Source organism: Colletes gigas, unplaced genomic scaffold (assembly GCF_013123115.1).
Source record: "Colletes gigas isolate AHSC1104 unplaced genomic scaffold, ASM1312311v1 Colletes_gigas_Sc00009, whole genome shotgun sequence".
Classification (NCBI taxonomy): Eukaryota; Metazoa; Arthropoda; class Insecta; order Hymenoptera; family Colletidae; genus Colletes; species Colletes gigas.
This window is the reverse complement of record NW_025106638.1, coordinates 1,164,063-1,189,773: the sequence shown is the minus strand read 5'-3', so window position 1 is coordinate 1,189,773 and position 25,711 is coordinate 1,164,063. Positions and strand designations below refer to the sequence as shown.

Genomic DNA, 25,711 nt, shown 5'->3' with positions numbered 1-25,711 from the left:
AAAACTAGGCCACTGCTGGTCGAATGGGGGTGGAGAAACGTTTCCGTTTCTTGTGTCCGCTCGTTCGATGTCGTGACTCATTTCACCAAGTTCGTTTCGTCGACCCTACAGGGAGCCCCGCATTCTAATAACCGAAGATTAAAAAAACAGAGGCGCGACGATGCTTCGAAAATTTCACCCTTTGCAATTCTTAAAATTTATAATAATTTGGGCTCCTCAGGAATACCCAAACGAATGTTAATGTTCTTTTTCGATGACATTGGCTTCTTCTTTTTCTTAATGCTATAAACTTTTATTTCGACGAGTCTCAAAATATTTTAAACATCTTGAAGTTTACGAATATATTTTAGTTTTCACTAAAATTGCAAATTATAAACTGCAAATTGTCACTACTTATTACTCATGACGAATATACTGGTCATAATAGAAAATTTTGCAGTTTTTTCATGACGAGTATACTCGTCGGAAACAGTTAACTGGTTAAGGGTCCTTCGTGTTCTCTGCTTGTTTATCTGCATATTTGTAACTCGTATTCTAATAACCAAAGATCGAAAATAGAGATACGACGAGGTCTCCAAAATTTCACCCTTTGTAATTTTTAAAATTTATAATAATTTGGGCTCCTCAGGAATACCCAAACGAATGTTAATGTTCTTTTTCGATGACATTGGCTTCTTCTTTTTCTTAATGCTATAAACTTTTATTTCGACGAGTCTCAAAATATTTTAAACATCTTGAAGTTTACGAATATATTTTAGTTTTCGCTAAAATTGCAAATTACAAACTGCAAATTGTCACTACTTCTACTCATGACGAATATACTGGTCATAATAGACAATTTTGTACTTTTTTCCGTGACGAGTATACTCGTCGGAAACAGTTAACTGGTTAACAATTTCATGATTTTGTTTAAGTAGCAATAAGAGTTATGGAGCTGTCCACATACTTTTCAGCGGCACTTTCATCGGTATCACGGAGCAACTACGATTGTTCGGAGAGCATCGAGTATCTGATATCCTGAATGATGGAAGATCTTTACATTGTTCTGTAATTTCTAGTAGAATGTCAAGAATCAAAAGACAGGCAACGCGTGAAGTGTAGCGAAGGCGGCACGGTGTAAGCTTTAACAGGCCATCGTAGCTTATAATCTCTCAACGGATTACAACACCTTCTCTTTAGTCGTTTTCTTTCTAGACTTTAATATGTTCCATCGTATGGAATTATCCACGGGGAGACGGAGGTTAAAAATAACCCTGTCCCGATACGATCGTGCCGCTTTTCATCTTCCTCTCGTTCCCGTAACCAACGCTAAGTCCTTTTTTTAGAGGTTCGCGGTAATTGGATGCCGCTTGAAGCACAAATCGAAGCATATAAAGGGTTGTCGGTCGCGAGTACGCGTGCACGGGGAATGTGGCTCGCTTGTGTGTGCCCCTTGCAGATACAAATCGACAGCCGCTCGGAAAAGCGGTGCCTTTCGACCTCTTCGGGTTCACACGTCGCTACTCTCCCTCCCTTCTTCTTTTTTTTCACAATTTACTCTCACGTGTAATGGCAGATAAACTCTTGGCGTTCTTTTTCTTTCGTTCGGTCTCGTTTCGTCATTAATCGAACGCATTAAACTCGAAAGCAATGGATAACGATCGCACGAAAAGGGGGACACTTTTACCAGGAAATACGATTCATTAGCTTCTCAACGATTCCCGAATTTTTGGGATACGATTCTTCAACTTTTCTAGGGTTTAAGCCATTTTCTTTTACAAACGTTTGGTTTGAAAAAGCAACACAAAATTCGGTTGGCATGAAACTTAGTATTCTGGGCAGGTGTTGGTTTTAGTCAGAAACAGCCAGTGTATATTTAGGACTAACCGTTCTCCGTGCATGCATATTCTCTTTGGTAATACGTACTAAGATCTAACCGCGGTTATGTGAGGCTATATAATACCAAACGCGATATTCCTGTAACGGGCACATATATACGGTTAAGTTTAATTGATAAATTACGGACTAAACGCAGTAATACCGAAGCTTATTGCACACTGTGCTCTGCGCACATTTCCAGCGTAATTCCTCGGTGCGTCTTCGTGTAATATGAACGTAAGGAACTCTGAAGATATTCCTGAAGACCCTAAATTATTATAAATTTTTTAATTTTCGTGGCATCGTCGCGCCTCTGTTTTCGATCTTAAGTTATTAGAATCCGGGACAGAAATATACATACAAATATACAGATAAGCAAGTGGACAGTTCGAAGGACCCTTAACCAGTTAACTGTTTCTGACGAGTATACTCGCCATAAAAAAAGTGCAAAATTTTCTATTATGACCAGTATATTCGTCATGAGTAATAAGTAGTGACAATTTGCAGTTTATAATTTGCAATTTTAGTGGAAACTAAAATATATTCGTAAACTTCAAGATGTTTGAAATATTTTGAGGCTCATCGAAATAAAAGTTTATAGATAATTAATATAAAAAATCCGCATTTAGTATGAATTATTTTTTGTAAATGTATCGTTGTCTTTTATTAGTCATCACGGAAGCAATTACGGATTATTGTTTTAGACTACGCAATAAGTGGCGCGTCTGTTAATAAAAAACGGGATGAGGATCCTTAAGTATCCTTTTTACATGTACTCAAAATAAGAAATTGATTTTTGTGTAATAAAATATTTATGTTAATTTAAGTAAATAAATAAATGAGAGTAATGAAATAAAATAATAAAAGTCATTTTATTACAACCTAATTTCATATTATACATACTGTGTGTTCGACGAGTATTTACACGTTTAAAAATTACTGGAAGACTCCTTTCTACGATCAATGTGTTTATAACAAACGTATGAAAAATGTACAAGAATTTATACGAGCAAAATATAATTCATAAGTATAGCATTATCTTTACTCGTAACTTATTGTGCTTCGGTAGTTTTTATTCTTCTTGTTGTTTCTTATATTTATCCAAGGTATAGAAAGATTGTTATTATTACTAGAGGCGAAAATAAGACGAAAATCAAGAATACCAATTTGTTGATGGAGGCTTCGTTAAAAAGTTATTAACAATTAAATTCGAAATTTCAAATCGTTCTAGAAAAATTATTTTCGGTTGCGGGGGCCAATTACAATCATTTTTGGTCATTACACATACCCCCGAATTCCTACCCACTTTCTAGAAAAAAATTCGAGAAGATGTGAAATTTTTCAACGGAAAAAAAAAATTTCAAATTGTTTTGGAAAAATTATTTTCGATTGCGAGAGCCAATTATAATCATTTTTGTTGAATAGACATACCCCGGAAATCCTACACACTTTCTAGAAAAAAATTCGAGAAGGTGTGAAATTTTTCGACGGAAAAAAAAATTTCAAATCGTTTTGGAAAAATTATTTTTAGTTGTGGGTGTCAATTATAATCATTTTTGGTCATTACACATACCCCCGAAATCCTACCCACTTTCTAGAAAAAAATTCGAGAAGGTGTGAAATTTTTCGACGGAAAAAAAAATTTCAAATCGTTTTGGAAAAATTATTTCCGGTTGCGGGGATCAATTACAATCATTTTTGGTGAATAGACATAACCCCGAAATCTTGCACATTTTTCGAGAAAAAAATTCAATACGGGCGGAACTTTAAACGTTAATAACTTTTTAACGAAGTCTCCATCAACAAATTGGTATTCTTGATTTTCATCTTATTTTGGCATCCATATATATCTGGTTATAAGCCCAGATATGTTAGTTCTTTCTTTCTGAAATGAATGAGTAAATTACACGTATCAGATTTCACACTATAGCTTTCTGTTTCCATATTTAAAAAAATGGAGGCTTGCCCTCTCGAAAAATATTTTTTCCCCTTTATACAGGGTGTCCTGCGACGAACGGTACCACCGACAAGGTGATTCTGCGTTGAGAAATAAATTGATAACATTTTTTCGTACGGAATTTCGCAGGTCTGCGCAAGACGAGTGACGTCAACAAAATAGAACGAGTGATTGTAATGCTGCGTCCACATTCGCAAAAAATGATTCGAAAAAAAATTAACGGGGGGTGTTGAGAATCGTACAAAGTTTCAAAGATTTCCAGATTCGAAAATCCCAGCCAGGAATAATATACAGATATATACTCTTTCATTCCTAAATTTTCTAACATAGTATAGAATTTTGTCATCGTTGATTCTCGCGTGGAATAAAATAGAATTTTTGTTCCAGAAACGGAACAAGGATAAACGAAATCGCTCGTGGATATTTTGAAAAATGCTCGTAGAGGAATCGATCGTTCGCAACGCGTTCTATTTCTATTTCGATTACTCCAACTGGAACAGCCCCGGCGTTGATCTTGGATTTGGATTAGTTTGCACTGGTCTCAAATTCGTTATCGGGGAATCGCGAGTACTTGTCCGCCGAGACGTGATTCATTCCACGATCTCTGTACACGCTGTACACGTGCCTAGTACATTACACGGCCCCGATGTATGTACGCCGCGCCCCTGCACACGAATCCCGATGCATTCGAATCCAATCAGACGGGAAATAGCTTCACGACCCCTCTCCTTCGCCCACTCGTTTTGCTACGCTCGAATTTTACGTGCGCCGCTTATTCGATAATTCCAACCGATGATAATGCCACCTCCCCCCTGTTCGCTCGATACATATTCAGGGTTCGGGAAAACCGGAAATATGAACCGATTCTCTCGATTTCCAAGAAAACACGCGTTAAAAACGCGAAACGTCAGGGGTGGAAATAACATTCGAATCGGAGTATTAAAATTTCTTTAAAATTCCAGCGAGTTCTCCCCGAACTGGATAAATTGAATTTCAAACGACGGATCGAAGATGAATATGTTCATCGAACGGTTTAGGATCTGCAAAAAGTAGTCCGACGCGAACTTTGGCGAACGGACGACAACCACGAGAGGATTACGAGGAACGTTCATGGAACTCGTGATTATTTTCCAGGGTGGAACTCCGACCAGAAAATATTACTTTCCGAGCCTTCAGAACTTTCTCCGCCCTCTATGGATGGTTAAGTATTTTTTTAAATTTATTCGGAGAAGAATTCGTATTGATCGATGGGGATGAATTTCGAATTTAAGAAATTCTTTCCATTCGTTGATAAAATAAGTTGCATTTTAAATGAATCGGTACTTTATGAGTTCTTTCAGACTATGATTTTCAATTTGAAGACTATGGTTATGGAATGTATTTATCCGTAGAAGAATTCGTATTGATCGATGGGGATGAATTTCAAATTTAAGAAATTCTTTCCATTCGTTGATGAAATAAGTTGCATTTTAAATGAATCGGTACTTTATGAATTCTTTCAGACTATGATTTTCAATTTGAAGACTATGGTTATGGAATGTATTTATCCGTAGAAGAATTCGTATTGATCGATGGGGATGAATTTCGAATTTAAGAAATTCTTTCCATTCGTTGATAGAATAAGTTGCATTTTAAATGAATCGGTACTTTATGAGTTCTTTTAAACTATGATTTTCAATTTGAAGACTGTGATTTTAGTATTTTTTAAAGCTCATAAGGGTTGGTAACGCATAGAAAGATTCTTATATAAACGAAAAAGGGAACAAAATCAAAGAAGAATTAATTTCAAAGAAAGGTCTTCCTTCTTTTCCACCATTTCCACCGCTTCTGCCTCAGACATCCCTGAGACAGCAACCCTTCTTTCTCCTTAGCTTATTCAACGCGAAGACAACAAGCATAAAGACCTCCGCGATGATCCACTTCTGCTCAATGAACAGGCAGTGCATATATTTTTTATTTTTATCTGTAACTTGTGGGCTGTCTAAACCGAATTATACCATGTCAGAATGTTTGCCGGTCCGTTTCAAAACATCTGTTAAAAACCAGACGTTCGTTCAGAATTCTTTTTCTATTCTTCATAAACCGCGGAGGGTATATTTTTCACCGCCTCGGTGAACTATGGTTTCTTTATTATTAATGCGTAACGATAAAGTATTTTTTATACGCTCGACGACATTTATGAACGTATTCAAAGAGAAGGTGTATCGTAGATCCTGCAATATGAACGACATTTAAACTACATTCTTGGCCCTGTAGTCGTATTTTATCCGCCGCCCCGACAGCTTAATATACTATCTCGCGGCCGAGTGCATGTTATCGTCGCAAATATATTCGCGGCAGTAACGATCCAAATAATCCTATTCTCTCAAACCGTTAAGCTCAATTCGTATACAGTCGAGCGTTGTTTATCCGGACCGATCGGTATCGGGGGACAGCGCGGTTCGGTTAATAGAGCTCCGCCTTTCCCTGCTCGTTCGGATAACAGAGGGTTCGATGTTCAGTAAACCGGAAGTCCAAACATGGACGGAGCTTAAAACGCAACTAAAATCGAATAAAGCTGATTTACAATGTCTTACTCGCTTGAGGGGGTCATCTACCGTAAAACGCGTTTTTTTATGTTCTCTTTGGTATTTTTTTATAAAGAAACTACGCAAATTGTTGCATCGATGTTTCACATATATATTTATTACTATTTCAGTAATATTCACAAATTTTTACGACGAGAAATAGTCAAAATTAGTGGCAGTACAGGAAGTGTTCTCTTTGTCTAATTGTAAATCGAAAAAACGAAAAAGATTCTAAATTAAGGTACATTTTTCTATAGTTGGTACTAAAAGAATGAAAGAAATTGATAATTAAACAAATGATGAAAGATTTTTTTCTTGATTTCAACTTTAACAAAATAAAAAAAAAAATAGAAGGAATAACGATTTTGACTTTATTTTAGTACTGGTTTCTGACTTTTTCGTGCTCGTGATTAAAATAATTATGAAACTCTACGAAATCTGTATGAACCATTGTAATGCCTCGCAATCGACTAAAGGTGTAATGTTTACATAATTAAGAAATTATTAACGTTTAAAGTTTCGCCCGCACTGAATTTTTTTCTCGAAAATGCGCAGGATTTCGGGGGTATGTCTATTCATCAAAAATAATTGTAATTAACCCCATCAACCAAAAATAATTTTTCCAGAACGATTTGACATTTTTTTTCGCCGAAACATTTGCCCACATTCTTGAAATTTTTTCTCGAAAATGCATAAGATTTCGGGGTTATGCTTAATCACCAAAAATGATTCTAATTAACCCCTTCAACCGAAAATAATTTTTCCAGAGCGATTTGAAACTTTTCATGTTTGCTGACAAATTTAGGCACCTACCTCCTTGTCGATATTTTTGATAAATTTGGTTGGCGCCGTACAGAAAAGTTATTTAATAGTTTTTTGTAGGTATCCATGAGCTCTACATCACCACTAAATTTCATTGAAACATATTCACTATTGTAGAAGTTATGGTCGTTTGAAAATTGGACCATTTTTATGGGGGTTTTCTCATTTTACGGGATCAAGGAACAACTTTTCGAACATTTTTAAAATTTCTACATATTCTTCACCAAAATACGCGTTATTTGCATTTTGAAACATTAAAATCCTTCAATCCATTCAGAAGTTATAACGTTTTAAAGATACGCTTGAAATATTGGAGTGACATTTCTGGCCTGAAATTATATTTTCGGTAAGGAATTTTTTTCTCGGAAATGCGTAGGATTTCGAGGGTATGTCTAATAACCAAAAATGATTGTAATCGATCTTTGCAACCGAAAATAATTTTTATAGAACAATTTAAAAAATTTATTTTCGTCAAAAAATTTCAGCACCTACTCCAATTTTTTACTCGAAAATGGTTAGGACAAAATGATTGTAACTGACCTCCGCAACTAAAAATAATTTTTTCGGAATAATTTGAAATTTTTTAATAACTTTTTCCGAAGTCTCAATTAAAAAATTGATATTCATGATTTTCGTTTTATTTCGACCTCTAGAATCTCCGGTTAAAATTTTTCCCAGTAATCGCCGAACACCCTGTATATTTCTACGGCTATATCCTTTAAAAAAAATGCAAAAAAAGAGTATCAAATTTGTTGGTTTACAGTAAAAGGCCCCCTTAATAAAAATAGCAATTTTGAAGTAATTTTGAGCAACAGAGGCTCGCCTAGAAACTCGTATAATAGAAGTTTGATCCCGAGTAGTACGGGCAATGGAGTACTGTAATCCTATTCTCTCAAACCGTTAAGCTTTATTCGAATATATCGATTTTCGGCAGGTAATTGAGAGGAGAGACAAAGTTGTATCTTCTTTGTTTTCCCTGGTTTGTTTGTGGTTCGTAGGAGCTCCATTGTGTGTTATCGTCCGGGGTCGCATTACTTTCGGTTCAACGGAAGCGTGCTACTTTCGTTCGTAATCGTGCATCTAACGAGCGAAGAAAGGCATCCGGATTGGTCCGTAAATGCGCACGAATAAGCCGTTCCGACTAATTAAACGACATTTGAGCGGGCGGAGGACAGGTAAGCATTGAAACGTAACGACCGGTTGCGATTCATGGAAATTCAACCATTTCAGAGAGCCAAGTGCTTCTGCCATCATCCATTTTCCTTCCTGCTCCCGTCGACGCATACCTATTTCATATTTTCCGACTTTTCGACCCATTCTTTTGCTTTATAGTTTCCTATTTCCTCTTCCATTCTATCTCCCTTCCCCCTCCATCTTCTCTACATATTTCGTTCGACCATTTTCTTTTCTTCCCACACCATCCTCGTCATCGTGACTTTTATTCTCCTTTTTAATCGTTTACTATTGTTCTTTTCACTCCTACGAGCGAAACCATATTTGTTTATATCTGAAATGTCTAATCATTATTCTGGATTTATTAATAATGTCTGAGGAGACGTTCATGCAAAGAGCTAAGTAAGGATTTCATGAAAATGGCTTTTCAGCACTTGACGCATACCAGTACGCCATCTTAAACGAATAGAAGTGAATGAAAACACTGACTGCACGATACTCCAACCACTGGAGCTACGGTCAACCTCAAACTAACCCAGAACAGTGGCTCGAGTGACTGCAACGTCGGTGATCTACTTAGCTGCTAACCCTGAAAAGACTCGCGTGACGGAGGAAGTTGTCTCAAATAACATTGATGGTATATAACTGCAGACCGTTAGGTCAATCGAATTTGTCGATACATGGACTAACGGGTAACTGTCCGTGCGTTATTTCATCTTTGGAACGTCAGGAAAATACAGTGAACGAAATTTCTATAAGAACGTAATGGTTTAGACAGAAATGACACCTTAAAGGAACTTTCGTTGGTAATTTGTAACTCGTAGAGGTCACGCTACTTTTACTTAACAAAAATACTGTGTACTCTCGAAACAACAGTGAAGATATACGCGGAGTCCCAATAGAAAGCAATCTACGGTTTTCCTTTAAAAAAATAACAAAGAAGGCCAGAAATTTCATGTTTAAATTGAACCACTCCCTTAAAGAGACTTTCGTTGATAATTTGTAACTCGTATAGTTTACATTATTTTTACTTGAAAAAAATACCATATACCTTTGAAACATCCATAAAGATATACACAAAATCCAAATAGAAACTAATCTGCGGTTTTCGTTCTAAAAAAATACCTAAAAATTGGATATTTAAACTGAAACACCGTCTTAAAGTGATTTTCCTTGAAAACTTGTAACTCGTACAATTTACGTTATTTTTGCTTGAAAAAAAATATCGCGTATCCTCGAAATATCAGTGAAGATATATACAGAATCAAAACAGAAATCAATGAACGGTTTTCTTAAAAAGAAAGAACAAAGAAAGCCTAAAAATTGCACATCTTACATTGAAACACCCTCTTAAAGGAACTTTCATTGATAATTTGTAACTCCTACAATTTACGATATTTTTGCTTGAAAAAAATCCAGTATACTCTCGAAACATCCATAAAGATATACACAAAATCCAAATAGAAAAAATCTATGGTTGTCTTTTTAAAAAATAACAAAGAAGACCTAAAAAGAGCATCGATAGATGAAAGTACCCTCTTGAAAAGACTTGCGTTGGTAATTTGTTACTCGTCCAATTTACATTATTTTTGCTTGAAAAAAATACCATATACCCTCGAAACATACATAAAGATATACACAAACTCGAAATAGAAATCAATGAACGGATTTCTTCATAAAAAATAACAAAGAAAGCCTAAAAATTGCACGTCTAGATTGAAACACCCTCTTAAAGGAGCTTTCATTGATAATTTGTAACTCGTACAATTTACGATATTTTTGCTTGAAAAAAATCCAGTATACTCTCAAGACATCCGTAAAGATATACACAAAATCTAAATAGAAAAAAATCTATGGTTGTCTTTTTAAAAAATAACAAAGAAGACCTAAAAAGAGCATCGATAGATGAAAGTACCCTCTTGAAAAGACTTGCATTGATAATTTGTAACTCGTCCAATTTACATTATTTTTGCTTGAAAAAAATACCATATACCCTCGAAACATCCATAAAGATATATACAAAATCCAAATAGAAATCAATGAACGGTTTTCTTCATAAAAAATAACAAAGAAAGCCTAAAAATCGCACGTCTAGATTGAAACACCCTCTTAAAGGAACTTTCATTGATAATTTGTAACTCCTACAATTTACGATATTTTTGCTTGAAAAAAATCCAGTATACTCTCGAAACATCCGTAAAGATATACACAAAATCCGAATAGAAACTAATCTGCGGTTTTCGTTCTAAAAAATAATAAACAATACCTAAAAATTGGACATTCAAACTGAAACATCGTCTTACAGTGATTTTCCTTGATAACTTGTAACTCGTACAATTTACATTATTTTTGCTTGAAAAAAATCCAGTATACCCTCGAAATATCAATGAAGATATACACGGAATCCCAATAGAATGCAATCTACGGTTTTCCTTTAAAAAAATAACGTCTAGACCGGAACCGCATAAAGTTCACTGGAATCAGTTTCACAAAAATCGTGAAAAGAGTTGACAATTTCGTGTGGTCCTAATTCGATGGCCAGGGAGGGCTGTATTTCTACGAGACGAGAGTTACAACGGTATACACATCGAAAATGCTGTTCACGCTCAAGTAATACCTCACGAAAGTCTTCGCTGCGAAATACTACGGGCTTTTCCCACTACAAATGACCTGGCCTATCGTTTGTGCGTCGCTTTGCGAGGGTCGGAACATCCCCCCACGAAACGCCACAATGTTCAGTGAACTCGCCTAACGAGACCCCGGGAAAGGAGGTTGCTGGAGAGCGATCAAATTTTGTATAGTTTCAACACCTACAATTTTAATACGATTTTTTAAGTCATTCCGTGGAACCCACGCGATTGCAAAATTACATTTACTTCTTAATATCATGAAAATTGTAATAAATGAAAAAAAAGACTGTTGTTATTCGTACGTCCTGACAAATAAAATAAAAGGTGTATAAAAACAAAAATACTTTAATCGAAATAAATTATGCATTATGATTTTCAAACCAGATCCAAGCGATTTCTTTTCCTGGTATTTACTATCTCTGATGATCAGAGATTATTTGATTCCCTGATGAAGCTAGCTGCAATGCTGGCGAAACGTCGGACTCTCTCGTCTTCTGAACGCGGCTCCAACCCGGAAGCCAATTCTAATAATAATATTAATAGCTTTGAAATACTTTGATACTTGAGATTATATACGAACAATATACCACATATTATGTTAATTCCCCTCCACGTGGAGATTCGAAGGCAATTAAGATCAACGGAACGTGCATCCTCGACAGGAACGTGTTTCATGGGAGAAGAACTCGAGAAGTAATGGGAAGGAAAATAAGGGCGGGCATCCCTTGTACAAGCCGACTATAAGTTCTGACGGCATGAGAGGTCCTCGAGCATAAAGTTCCCGACAGCTGCAGGATTGACGCACGTGCGCCAATCGTAAATAGCACCTTCTTCCGGGAACTTTCGGCGGCACCGTCGTCGATGGAAAATGCGCCATTCAATTTGTTGCAACTCCTTCGCTTTGTTCGGGACTGTCTCAGCGCTACTCGTGCCGTTCCAAGCGTTAAGTTCCGCGCCGAAAGTTCCGGGAGACGCGTTCCACCGTAGCTATACCGGTATCACCAAATACGTTTACCAAAAGTTCCCGTAAGCACATCTCCCGAAACGAATCCATCGTCCGTTTCTCTTTTAACGCGACCAAGTTTCGCGCTACGTTTTACGACGTATAAAAATAAATCGCCCCGAACCTCGATCGCTTTAATCTTTAACGCGTTGACTGACGCGCGCATTTTACGTGGTTTGCCCATGGCGCCGCGTATTTTTACTGTTGGTCGCGACGACGGTCACCGGTGACCCCCACGGCGCTGTAGCCAGGTCGAGTGCCGGTCACCGGTGACCCCCACGGCAGTCAACGTGTTAAGGAGGTATTTCATAATAGCACAATCGGGCAAAAAAAATTTCATTATCGTTAATTCCATTTTAGGAAAAAATCATTCGTGTTGTGAACCAATGAGGTGCAAACTTTTCTCTGAGTGATTATAAAAAGCAATGAAGACTGAAAAAAATAACCCAAACCTAACACGACCAAGTTTCGTGCTACATTTTACGATATATAGAAATAAATCACTCCGATCCTCGATCGCTTTAATCTTTAACGCGTTGACTGACGCGTGCATTTTACGTGGTTTGCCCATGGCGCCGGTCACCAGTGACCCCCACGGCGCTGTAGCCAAGTCGAGTGTCGGTCACCGGTGACCCCCACGGCAGTCAACGTGTTAAGGAGGTATTTCATAATAGCACAATCGGGCAAAAAAAATTTCATTATCGTTAATTCCATTTTAGGAAAAAATCATTCGTGTTGTGAACCAATGAGGTGCAAACTTTTCTCTGAGTGATTATAAAAAGCAATGAAGACTGAAAAAAATAACCCAAACCTAACACGACCAAGTTTCGTGCTACATTTTACGATATATAGAAATAAATCACTCCGATCCTCGATCGCTTTAATCTTTAACGCGTTGACTGACGCGTGCATTTTACGTGGTTTGCCCATGGCGCCGGTCACCAGTGACCCCCACGGCGCTGTAGCCAAGTCGAGTGTCGGTCACCGGTGACCCCCACGGCAGTCAACGTGTTAAGGAGGTATTTCATAATAGCACAATCGGGCAAAAAAAATTTCATTATCGTTAATTCCATTTTAGGAAAAAATCATTCGTGTTGTGAACCAATGAGGTGCAAACTTTTCTCTGAGTGATTATAAAAAGCAATGAAGACTGAAAAAAATAACCCAAACCTAACACGACCAAGTTTCGTGTTACATTTTACGATATATAGAAATAAATCACCTCGATCTTCGATCACTTTAATTCTTAAGGAGGTATTTCACAATAGCACAGTGGGGCAAAAAAATCCATTATTGTTAATTCCATTTTAGGAAAAAAATCATTCATGTTGTGTGATTATAAAAAGCAATGAAGACTGAAGAAAATAGTTTCCAAATCAATTTCATCTCAAATTACAAATCGAAATATATTAAAGCTTCGTTATTACCTACAAATATATAAAGTGTCAATTACCATCGTGGGGCGTGATAGTAGTGTAAGTGACTCCTACCCGGTACGTAAAAGTTCGATTCCCGATAATTACATAACGAGTTTTTCTCTCTTAACACAGATAACACAGATTCGCCGATAAAAATGCTAATTAACTTTTAAATAAAGTGTCTTTGTATTTATTAACATGTATAACGTATATAAAAGTGTAAAAATTTGGTATTGATAATCATGTGAAATTCTCCATAAAAAGTTACTTCACAAATGAAAACAAATTTATGTTATAAATAGAGATGTTTTATTTAAAAGATAATTAGATTAATGTTTCTATGTTTGAATTTGACTATTCAAATTTAATTACATTAAGAGGAAAAAATGATGTAATTAACACTTGATAGATTAAAATTGCTTCTTCATTTACTTCACAAATGAAAACAAATTTATATTATAAATAGAGATATTTTATTTAAAAGATAATTAGATTAATGTTTTTATGTTTGAACTTGACTATTCAAATTTAATTACATTATGAGGAAAAAATTATGTAATTAACACTTGATAGATTAAAATTATATTTGCAGATAATAATGAAACTTTAATCATCAATATTTCAAAAACTATTGAGTATCTGCCCCCTACAATGTTGTATGTATTAAAACGGATAACTAAATCCACAAGTGTGCAAAGTTTCAACGAAATCGGTAACCCGAAGGCGAAGACCTTGCCCTCTCCTCGTGAATTTAAAAGAAAAAATACTATAGTATCTGCATAAGTAACTATATAAAACTTCTTCTCAGAAGTGGATTATTGTATACTTAAGATCAAGAGGGGGTTGGAGTGGGTAAACAATTTTACAAGGAATTCCAAGTACGTGGGGAGACGGTTCGAGAACCAACAGTGTTCCCGGCTACACATACAGAGCATCCGCGTTCATCGTAGGATTTACGGTGGATCGAGCACATGTGGCATCGATCTTTCACGTCGTGGCGGTGACCGATCGACGCATTCTTGATACATTATCGACACGGAGAACAATCGACATACGTCAGGTACCGTGTCGTTTCTGACACACGGTGCACGACACCTCTCTTAAGCTAGCAGGACCAAAGCAGCAGAATTACATCGGGCCTAGTGGAATATTTAGTACTTATTTTGTACTAATTTGTACCACCAATAATTTGTACCGATTTCCTTGACAACGGTAAGAGGTACAAAATTTCTTTTGGTGGTACAAATTACTACAAATTCAGCACTAAATGTATCCGCTTTGATTTATTCATTTTCATCAATTTTAACTTGGGTCCTGCCAGCATAACGTTAAACTCGCATCGTCCCGATTTCCTTGACAACGGTAAGAGGTACAAAATTTCTTTTGATGGTACAAATTAGTACAAATTCAGCACTAAATGTATCCACTTTGATTTATTCATTTTCGTTAATTATAACTTCTGGTCCTGCCAGCTTAATATTAAGCTAGCAGCGCCACGATTTTTTTGAAAACGGCAGGAGGTACAAAATTATTATTTGTGGTACAAATTAGTACAAAATAAGTACTAAATATTCCACTAGGTCCGATGTGATTCTGCTGCTTTGGTCCTGCTAGCTTAAGAGAGGTAAGACACTATGTGTCGACGACAATTCGAGGATCGCTGCGAACGTGCTGATTCGGAATAACGGACGTGCTTGTTTCGATTATGCGTTATTTCGAATCGATACCGTACCCCAAACACTGGGCTCGAAAACTGTTATAATTAGACAGCAGACATTCGCATGCATAAAATATTTTTTGAAAAATTACTCCAAAAACGAGGGTCAAGAGTTAATGAAAAAATGATTGAATATTTATTTTGAATTGATCGTCGTTTTGAAACTTAAACTTATGAAGAATTATTATGTGGCGAGCGAGGGGTTAGGTATGAGTTCAGAGAAACGAAGCAATTCGTAACAAAAACTGTTATAATCAGACAGCAGACATTCGCGTGCATAAAATATTTTTTGAAAAATTACTCCAAAAACGAGGGTCAAGAGTTAATGAAAAAATGATTGAATATTTATTTTGAATTGATCGTCGTTTTGAAACTTAAACTTATGAAGAATTATTATGTGGCGAGCGAGGGGTTAGGTATGAGTTCAGAGAAACGAAGCAATTCGTAACAAAAACTGTTATAATCAGACAGCAGACATTCGCGTGCATAAAATATTTTTTGAAAAATTACTCCAAAAACGAGGGTCAAGAGTTAATGAAAAAATGATTGAATATTTATTTTGAATTGATCGTCGTTTTGAAACTTAAACTTATGAAGAATTATTATGTGGCGAGCGAGGGGTTAGGTATGAGTTCAGAGAAACGAAGCAATTCGTGAAGAAAAATGTTCTACTCGAAACAATCAGAGTGGCGCAAGTTAAACGAAGTCAAGTAACGGACCGTCGTGTTTTTCCTTCGTCGACGCGAACTTTGGTTTATCGACGTATCCGTCTTTAGTCTCTTTTTACTCGAGCTTGGAAAGGTTCTCAGTCGGAGCAAAGGTCAGAAATCGTTTGTCACGGGCTCGCGAAAAGTCTGTGCCGAAGGTTGCAGCGCAAAGCCACGTAGCTTCCAAGATACTGGATGGTAGGATGTTGAAGGTAAAGAGGAGGGACACGAGGGAGGGAATAGATATGCCGCGTTACAAGGTAGGGAAAGATTTATGATGCTCGTGCGTCAGCTCTCGCGTCTCAATTTCGGGATGCCGCAAGTCAGAAGCCATGGTGCTCCCTTTGTTGTTACCAGAAACGACCATCGAGAGCCAAAGCGATAGCAGAAGAGAAGCTGGCACGAAGAAAAGCCTGGAGATAGGAATCGGATTGGCCAACGAGACGGCAAAGAACGACGTTCACATTCGACTTTTACCCTGGTCCCTTCTTCTTCTCATTATCTACCTTGCTTCCACCCACAATAGCCTCCTGCCACCAAACGATAGTTTAAATATCCAAAATTCGATCGTTTGGGGCTAAAAATCGGACACGTCTAATCACTGAATCGCGGATATTTATGCAATGTACTTATTTTGGCGACATAAAATGCCCCTTTTTTTCAGGATTAAAATATTATTATAATTTGAAGGGGAGTTTTTAGGTGTTTGACAATTTTTTAACAAACTATACTACTTGTTTTTGTTCACATTCAATTTTTAACCTGGGCCCTTCTTCTTCTCATTATCTACCTTTCTTCCACCCACAATAGCCTCCTGCTACCAAACGATAGTTTAAATATCCAAAATTCGATCGTTTGGGGCTAAAAATCGGACACGTCTAATCACTGAATCGCGGATATTTATGCAATGTACTTATTTTGACGACATAAAATGCTCCTTTTTCGGAATTAAAATATTATTATAATTTGAAGGGGAGTTTTTAGGTGTTTGACAATTTTTTAACAAACTATACTACTTGTTTTTGTTCACATTCAATTTTTAACCTGGGCCCTTCTTCTTCTCATTATCTACCTTTCTTCCACCCACAATAGCCTCCTGCTACCAAACGATAGTTTAAATATCCAAAATTCGATCGTTTGGGGCTAAAAATCGGACACGTCTAATCACTGAATCGCGGATATTTATGCAATGTACTTATTTTGACGACATAAAATGCCCCTTTTTCGGAATTAAAATATTATTATAATTTGAAGGGGAGTTTTTAGGTGTTTGACAATTTTTTAACAAACTATACTACTTGTTTTTGTTCACATTCAATTTTTAACCTGGGCCCTTCTTCTTCTCATTATCTACCTTTCTTCCACCCACAATAGCCTCCTGCTACCAAACGATAGTTTAAATATCCAAAATTCGATCGTTTGGGGCTAAAAATCGGGCACGTCTAATCATTGAATCACGGATGGTCACGCAAATAAATATTTATAATAGTTTATTAATAAAATTGTGTTTTACTTTATCTGAGAATGAAATGTTTGATTAGAAAGTAACACTTAAAAAACTTATTGCAATATATTAAATTTGAGCTGAGAATCTTAATATAGAATAAATTTAACAATAAATTAATCAGGACTGAAAAAGTAACTACATTATTTCCTGTTTCCTCAAAATCGGAATTTTTTCAAATTAAAATACTCACAATTGACGCTAACACTGTTTATATTTAAAAATCTGTATTCGTTTGTTAGGTATTAGACTTAAATTCATAGTTGAAATGACATGTTTCATTTACAACCGTTGTAATGAAAGAAATTTTGAAGAGGATAAATTAGCAATAAAATATGTGCAACGTTCACGAAAGCAACTGTTAGAAACTATTGGAATTTGGCCACCAAAATGAGTGATTAAGGGAACAAAGCGTTGGATGCTCCGTTATAATGAGCGAAAGTTTAAGAAACTAATAAATACCTTCGAAATATTCATTTTAAAGTAACTTTCAATTGTACCTCGTATCTCAAGCATATTCTAAACGATCGGAAGCCTTAGTAATTGATCAACCCTCGTAAAACAACTATAATTCTCGGATTAGAACGCGTGCAACAGGTACCCGATTTCCATGGATCCGTAAAAGATATTTTTCCATTTTACGTGCCGCGGCAATTTCCGAAAAAGCCCAACGGAAAATGAAACATTCCTCATTCCCCCGAACAAGTATACAAAATAACAGATCGTTCGATCCCGATTTTCGATAGGGACGTATATATTCAGGAAAAAGTCGGAACAAAATCATGTTCGAGGCGAAGGAAATTACCAAACTTTTCACAATTTTCGCGACGGGTAACTGTGTTTTGTCGATACGCTTGGCCCATTTTACGCGAAAGGGAACATTGCGCAAGTTACGTAAATTCTCTTGAAGCACAATGGTTGCAAACTCTTCCGGTGCCCGGGATTATTTATATTGTCGATCGAGGTTTTCCAGACGCGAAATGTTATTTGGCATAAAGTAGTTGCGGCGCTCGTGTTGGAAGACAAACGTAATTAACTAACTACAGTAGAATCAAATGCTCCTCGAATTACAAAACTTTGCTGAGTAGTCGAGGCAATTCACGGCATCATAGATCAAAAGTACCCGCAACTTCTTGGCCATCCAGTGTACTATAATTACTCTCAGAAGTCAGTTTATATCGCAGAAATCCCAATTATCCACCTGCACCGGTTACCGATCTCTTTGTTTCGAATACACTTTCTCTCTTTTAAATAGAAAATGACTTAGATGCAACGTTAAACTTAAAAAAAAAAAAAACGTTTGAGTATCGCTCGAGTATCAAAAATTTTGAATTTAAAATGCTGTATTTTCGCGCGATTAATCGTTGTCTTCGTGCTCCAGCATCTGAACTATCCTACGTTTAGTTGCAACGTTAAAGTCCCACATAAAAAAAAGCAATCGTTTATATATCCAAATTTAGAGTTTGAAATGTTGTACTTTCTACTTTGCTTAAGTGCCATGATTTTTCGTGATTTCGCGGGGTTTCTCGTTGTCTTCGTGCTCCAAAATCTGAACTATCCTACATATCGTTGCAACGTTAAACTCTCAGAGAAAAAAAAGCAATCGTTTATATATCCAAAATTTTGAGTTTGAAATGCTGTATTTTCTACTTTGTTTAAGAGCCATGATTTTTCGTGATTTCGCGGGGTTTCTCGTTGTTTTCGTGCTCCAAAATCTGAACTATCCTACATATCGTTGCAACGTTAAAGTCCCACATAAAAAAAAGCAATCGTTTATATATCCAAAATTTAGAGTTTGAAATGCTGTATTTTCTACTTCGCTTAAGTGTCATGATTTTTCGTGATTTCGCGGAGTTTCTCGTTGTCTTCGTGCTCCAAAATCTGAACTATCCTCCATTTCGTTGCAACTAGCATACCGAACTCATCTGCGTGTCTCGTGTGGCGAAACACTTTCTTGGCGTTCGCATTCATGAGACAAAGGCGAGACCGCCAGTGCTCCAACCAAGTACTATTCGACAAAAAAGCGAGATAGCATCGAGTGGGAGCGAGATGGAGCAACTACGGGAATCCCAGGCACGTTCATACTTTCGGATGCTGGCAATTCGACCCCCGTGTGTGAATGAGTCGCTCGTAATCGAAGCTTCAAAGAGATGCCAAATCTGTATACGTGCGTCGATACCATCGCAAAATAAAATTCGTTGTATCGTTAATTGTTATAGATGCTTGCGCGAGTAACGTTAATCGAATTCAAACAGACTGTTTTTAATTTCAATTTGTTCGAGTCGTTTCTGAAAAATTTAATGGAGAAGCGATCTCGGGAAAAAAACAGAGCGAACCGCCTCGATCGACTCAATTATTTTCGTAACCAGTGGACGAATCAAATTTTTTTTTTATCTAGTTAGGTGGTCCACTCTGTATATATTTAGATTATCGAACGATAGTCGAATTTGTTTTTTAATCCGCTGCGATACTACGAATAATATCGGCATTTAAATCGACGATTTAAAATTTGTAGGTTGTTACGACGATCGACATTCTGTACAATTTTGTTGATCCCGTTCGCGTGTTATTGAAACATCGATGGAACACGTTAATTGAAAATGTTTCGTTCGTAGAACGAAGCTAATCTTTTACGCAAATGTAGCTGCTAATGTCTATAACTTCATAATTTCGTTCAGATGGTGTAATTCTGTTATCGATGCATCGAAGTTACATTTATCGGCTATTAACTCCCCCCCTCGACAGAATTCGATAGTTTCGCGGCGATTCCACCTCGAATCGAATCCGTTCCGCAGTTAATTACTACTTTATGCGCCCCCTTCCTTGTTCTAAGTTTATTCGAGGGAAAACAACCCCGTTAACTTTTTTCCACCCCCGCTCTGTAAAAGAACAAGCTTCCCTTTCGCGCAGTGTCATCAAACCGACACGATCGGCGAAAATTCTTCATGAATATTCAAATTGACGAGGATTGAATCGGGAAAAACAAACCCAGTGACTCGGTCGCATTCGGAAGAAAACGCACATTTCCATTCATTCGAGAATTATGACGAGTTCCCTGGACTCTGGGAATTTTCGAAGCAAAGGTTCTTCGTGTTTACACACCATTTAATTGAAACAAATACAATTTTTTTAACAATGTTTCACTCAGAATATTTTCATATTTCGAGGCGCCTTCCCGAGCGAAAAAATTCGGAAGAAAACGCATATTTCCATTCATTCGAGGATTCTGACGAGATCTCTGGACTCTGAGCTTCGTGTTTATGCACCGTTTAATTGGAAAAACTACAATTTTTTAGTAATGTTTCACTCAGAATATTGCCATGTTTCGCGTCACCATCCCAAGCAAAGAAATTCGGAAGAAAGCGCACATTTCCAATCGTTTGAGAATTATGACGAGTTCCCTGGACTCTGGGAATTTTCGAAGCAAAGGTTCTTCGTGTTTACACACCGTTTGATTCAAAAAAATACAATTTTTTTAACAATGTTTCACTCAGAATATTTTCATATTTCGAGGCGCCTTCGCAAGCCAAAAAATTCGGAAGAAAACGCATATTTCCATTCATACGAGGATTCTGACGAGATCTCTGGACTCTGAGCTTCGTGTTTATGCACCGTTTAATTGGAAAAACTACAATTTTTTAGTAATGTTTCACTTAGAATATTTCCATGTTTCGAGTCACCTTCCCGAGCGAAAAAATTCGAAAGAAAACGCATATTTCCATTCATTCGAGAATTATGACGAGTCCCCTGGACTGTGGGAAATTTCGAAGCAAAGGTTCTTCGTGTTTACACACCGTTTAATTAAAAAAAATACAATTTTTTTAACAATGTTTCACTCAGAATATTTTCATATTTCGCGTCACCTTTCCAAGCAAAGAAATTCGGAAGAAAACGCATATTTCCATTCATTCAAGGATTCTGACGAGATCTCTGGACTCTGGGCTTCGTGTTTATACCCCGTTTAATTGAAAAAATACAATGTTTTAGTAATGTTTCACTCGGAATATTTTCATGTCTCGAGGCGCCTTCCCAAGGAAAGAAATGAAACGAAACTGAACAATAAGGGTTAAAGAATTTGTTGAAGAAGATGGCGTAAAACTCATCTGAGACTCGAGCCACCTAGCTAATGTCGCATTACCGCTTTTGCTTCGTTAAAGAAAGAAAGAATGCGAGTCGGAGTACCAGAGAGAGAGAGAGAGAGAGAGAGAGAGAGAGAGAGAGAGAGAGAGAGAGAAAATACGAGACAGATAGTACTCCATGGGTGGCAACCTTGCCAGTGTCTTTTATTTAGCCGACAGAGTTGTCCCCCAGTGACAATGCTCTTTTGCCTGAAAGCGATATTTCAGGACACATGCCCCTATGCGACGGAAAGTATTGTAATGACTGGCGGAGAGTATGCTAGGGAGCGATCCTTTCTTTCTGGAACACACTATAGGCGGGAATGTGGCATTAGGTGGGTCGTACGGACCTTCAGCTTTGCACTTAGGCTCTACGCTAATCTCAACTCCCTTTAATATAAAGAGAAAAGTAATATTTGGACTTAATATTTATCCTTGTCCTCGCCATAAATAAACCCTGATACTTTAATAACCCTGAAACTTTTGAATAACGTTTAACCCCTTGCAATACAATAACGAGTCTGACTCGTTACAAGCTCTTGATGTCAAGCTTCACAATCATGGGGTTACTCACTCATCGTCGAGTCTTGTATATTAAAATCTGTTGAAAATAAGCATTGCATGCACGTATTTTTAATGAAAATTTGTACCCATTGGAGCAGCCCCCTCCCTTGCAAAGGTCAGTACTACCTGAGGAGGATACTCGTTTATTGCACCCCCTGATCATCTTTTTTTCCGAGCCTCAAGCTCGGTTAGCAGAAAACCGTCAAGCTAAGAACAGCATTTTCGTTTTGAAAAACTACATTAATTAAATAAATACTTGAAACTCTGTTGTATTTATTTAGCAAATAAACATTCAACAAAATCAACACACTTTTACATTGACGAGGTATTCGTGAAACAAATCTATTCTTTTTTTGTGGCCATTCTTTGCACGAACTAATTTATATAAAATTGAAGTGTATACGATTGAAAAATTATTTGAAATTCGATCGTACGCCTCGTATTATATTCAACGCGTTGAAAAATGAATAAAATTAATAGAACGGACCGAAATAGTCACTTTTTCGTTTTCTGGATGTCTTTTTAGGGGTTTCCACTCGCGTGGGAAGTTGGATGCGAACAAACTCCGAAATCTTTTCCCTCGATATGTACTTTGTATTCTTCGGCCTCTCTACGTTGCATCGAGAGTCGTATGTTTTCCTGAAAGGCTGAGTGTGACAAATCGACCACACGTTTCAGCGCGGTGCTGCTTTCAAATGTGAATTTTATGTTATCGAGCACAGTTAAATACGTACCTACGCTGGCAACTTAAATATTTGCAGTTTTAGGAACACGGCTTATTGGAATCCTTCGCTTTGTAAATAGGTTTTCTTTATTTCAGCCCTTTTACGATTCTGCACTCTGCCATAAGCAATATGTCCTTTTTTTAGAACGTTCTTTGAAACGCAACTGCTGCGTAGAAATGGAAAACTGAGAATATCGAGATCGAGTATAAAATATAAAACGCGGAAACGCGGAGAGGTTATTTTTATTATATTCTAGTTATTCCGGACGATGTTTAAAAAATGTGGATTTAATAACAATGAAATTAATTAAATGAATTTTTCATGGAAAGATACCGTATATTATACCGGAACGGTGAATGTTAGATAAATTTTGGAATTTAAAGTTCTATCACTGTTGAACCGACATAAAGTTAACTAAAAAACAGACAGGTACTTTTTTAATTTCATATTTCCACAGAATCCTCCATAAAGGAAAATTGCTATCACTTAAAAACAGTATTAAACTCTTATCTCTTTAATATATTTAAATTTTAACAATTTATATTCGATTCAAGTAATTTTACGTGCAGTAGATTCTCGTATAATGTACATAATCTAGTATAACTCGTGTTGTGTAAGAACTTCCCTCGTATAACGCGAATAATATAAAATAACATGTTCGGAACGATTATTGTCGCGTCAGCTTTTATTTTCTATAAAACGAAATATCGATTTTTTTAACCCCGTTACATGAGAATCCCCCCTCCCCCCCTTCCCTCTTGAACCACTACAGTTTCCAAACTTGATAAACCTATAAACTTTCAGGATCTTCGTACCAGTTATTCAGAACAGAGGTTCTTTGTAACAGTTTCGATCAGAACTTTCGAAAGAATTATTTTCGTGGATATTTCCCAAGCGCGAGTGTAAAGGGTCCGTTGCGTTTTTATTCGAAGAAACTAATTGATACGGTAAAACCAGTACGCGGAACGCGGTTCCTGCGATATATCCATCCGCAGAGTATATCCGGAATATCCTCACCGTATACGGTGCAAAGGGCGATCTCGAAAAAGAAGAACCGCTCTCTCGAGCATTCCTCGAGATCGAAATTCTCAAGATCGGGTCCTTTGTTCGAGAACCGAAGCTGCTCCAACTCGGGACAAAGATCTTTTTTCTTCACGCGTATACTTCCCTCCACCCCTCCACCCAACCCCACCCCTCCTCACGTCCGTAGAAGTACACACACGAGATTACGATTCGACTGGCGACGAGGGCAGCTGGGCCCTTCTCGCGTGCCATTATTTCGCGAGGAATTATGAGAAAAGTCGCCCCCCCCCCCTCTCCACCCTCCCCACAGACGGAAGACGATAAATAACGATCGAAAGTTAACGAGTCGTCGGGATTAAGATCGAGGAAGAAAACGGTTCGCGAAGGACACGTACCTGCTGGGCAATTGCATGCGGGGAGGTCTCGTTTGATCCGAAAGGCGCTGAGCTCCGGCGTGTAGCGACGGACCTTGATCTGCTGCTGTACTTCCCTCTTCAGCCTCTGAATAATGACGTCCGGCATTTCCTGGCGCTGACAGCGAGCCTCCAAGTTGGCGATTCTAGACTCGAGTCCTAGTTCCCTGTACATCAGTAGACCGGACACGGCCAGGCTGATGATACAGAGGGCGCACATCGGCCAATTCATCGTGGCACCCTCCGTTCGCGAGGAATCCTTACGAAATTTCCTCATAATCGACGTGACGAAGGAGACCTTTCTCGTCGACGACCGGTCGGTCGACGTTCCGGACTCCATGTTGTGCACGATCGACACACGCTCGATTCTATTCGTGCACGGACCGCGTTAAGCGCGCGTCATAACCCGCCCGACGACCGTCGATACGTCCTGACACGACAATGACAGGTAACCGCGACGCGACAGAGAAACCACGCTAATCTTACAGACGGTGCGGCGTCATCGTCCATCTGGAATGCATCTCGCTTGCCCGCTTCCCCGTTATCGCTTACCTCTCTTCCCCTCCGGCCGTTTCTCGCCTTTTAACTCACGGAACACGCGTTCTGCGAGCCTTCCTCCTGTACCTTCTCCCGGCGTTTTAATCCCTCCCACCGTGGCCGACCCGACGAGTCCTAGGCCTAACCGCACTGACGTTGGTAAACAATGAACGGTGTCACCCAGCCGAACGGTTTCAATCGCGAAACGGCCCGCTCCAATCTTTCGCTATCCTCGTAGAAAATCGCCGCGATCTGACTAGGCGGCCGACGGCGGACCGTTTGTTCCTTTATACCTCTTCTATTTTCGTCTATCTTGCTCTCCGTACGTCTTGCTCTTCCTGTTGCCGCTGCCACAGCAAATCGAGCATCACCCGGCGTTGTCGCATCGCGATTTCTCCAGCGGCGCACGCCACACTCTCGATCGGCGAACACGAGCGGAAAACGGCGAGATACCCGGCACAACGACCGTTTTCCGTGGCTCTTCCCTTCGTGTCGCACGCTACGGTACAAGGAACGAGGAAAAAAACGAGCGACAGCTGTGCGACTGGGCAACGAAACGACCGTGAACCACGATCGCCGAGAGCTCTGGCCCCGGCCCACAAAGGCTTGTTACGCGGAAATCGGCGAACGAAACGTGCACTGATGCGACGAGCAGGTTCGATTTACTGGAAGAACGGAAAAGTCCCGAATTACTGCAAATACGAAGCTCCCGGCGTGGCATTCGCAGTACGACTGGATGTGGTGGGGCGACGCTCCGCCGAGAGCCGAGGGTTCGTCGCTTCGGAGACACTCGGGGAGATTCGGCCGTTTCCGCGGAACGACTCATCCACCGGCTGCCGGACGCGTGGAGGACGATCGGTCGACCTATCGTCCACTTCCACTCGCACTGATTCGCCCCTGCTACCCTTGCCCTTTCGGTTACCCCTCCCGTCTTTTCATCGGTCCACCGGATTTTCCTAAGAATATCGCGGTGAAG

General features: G+C 38.3%; 1 protein-coding gene across 1 annotated transcript in view; it reads right to left on the bottom strand.

The window, feature by feature from the left end:
- Window positions 1-25,442, bottom strand: part of LOC122397147 (collagen alpha chain CG42342-like) — a 143,298-nt gene extending 117,856 nt beyond the window's left edge. The window contains exon 1 of the mRNA XM_043396075.1: window positions 24,181-25,442. Within this exon, the coding sequence (XP_043252010.1) occupies window positions 24,181-24,538 (358 nt within the window). The 5' untranslated portion in view covers window positions 24,539-25,442. The remainder of the gene's footprint in view (window positions 1-24,180) is intronic.
- Between the last annotated feature and the right edge of the window lie 269 nt (window positions 25,443-25,711).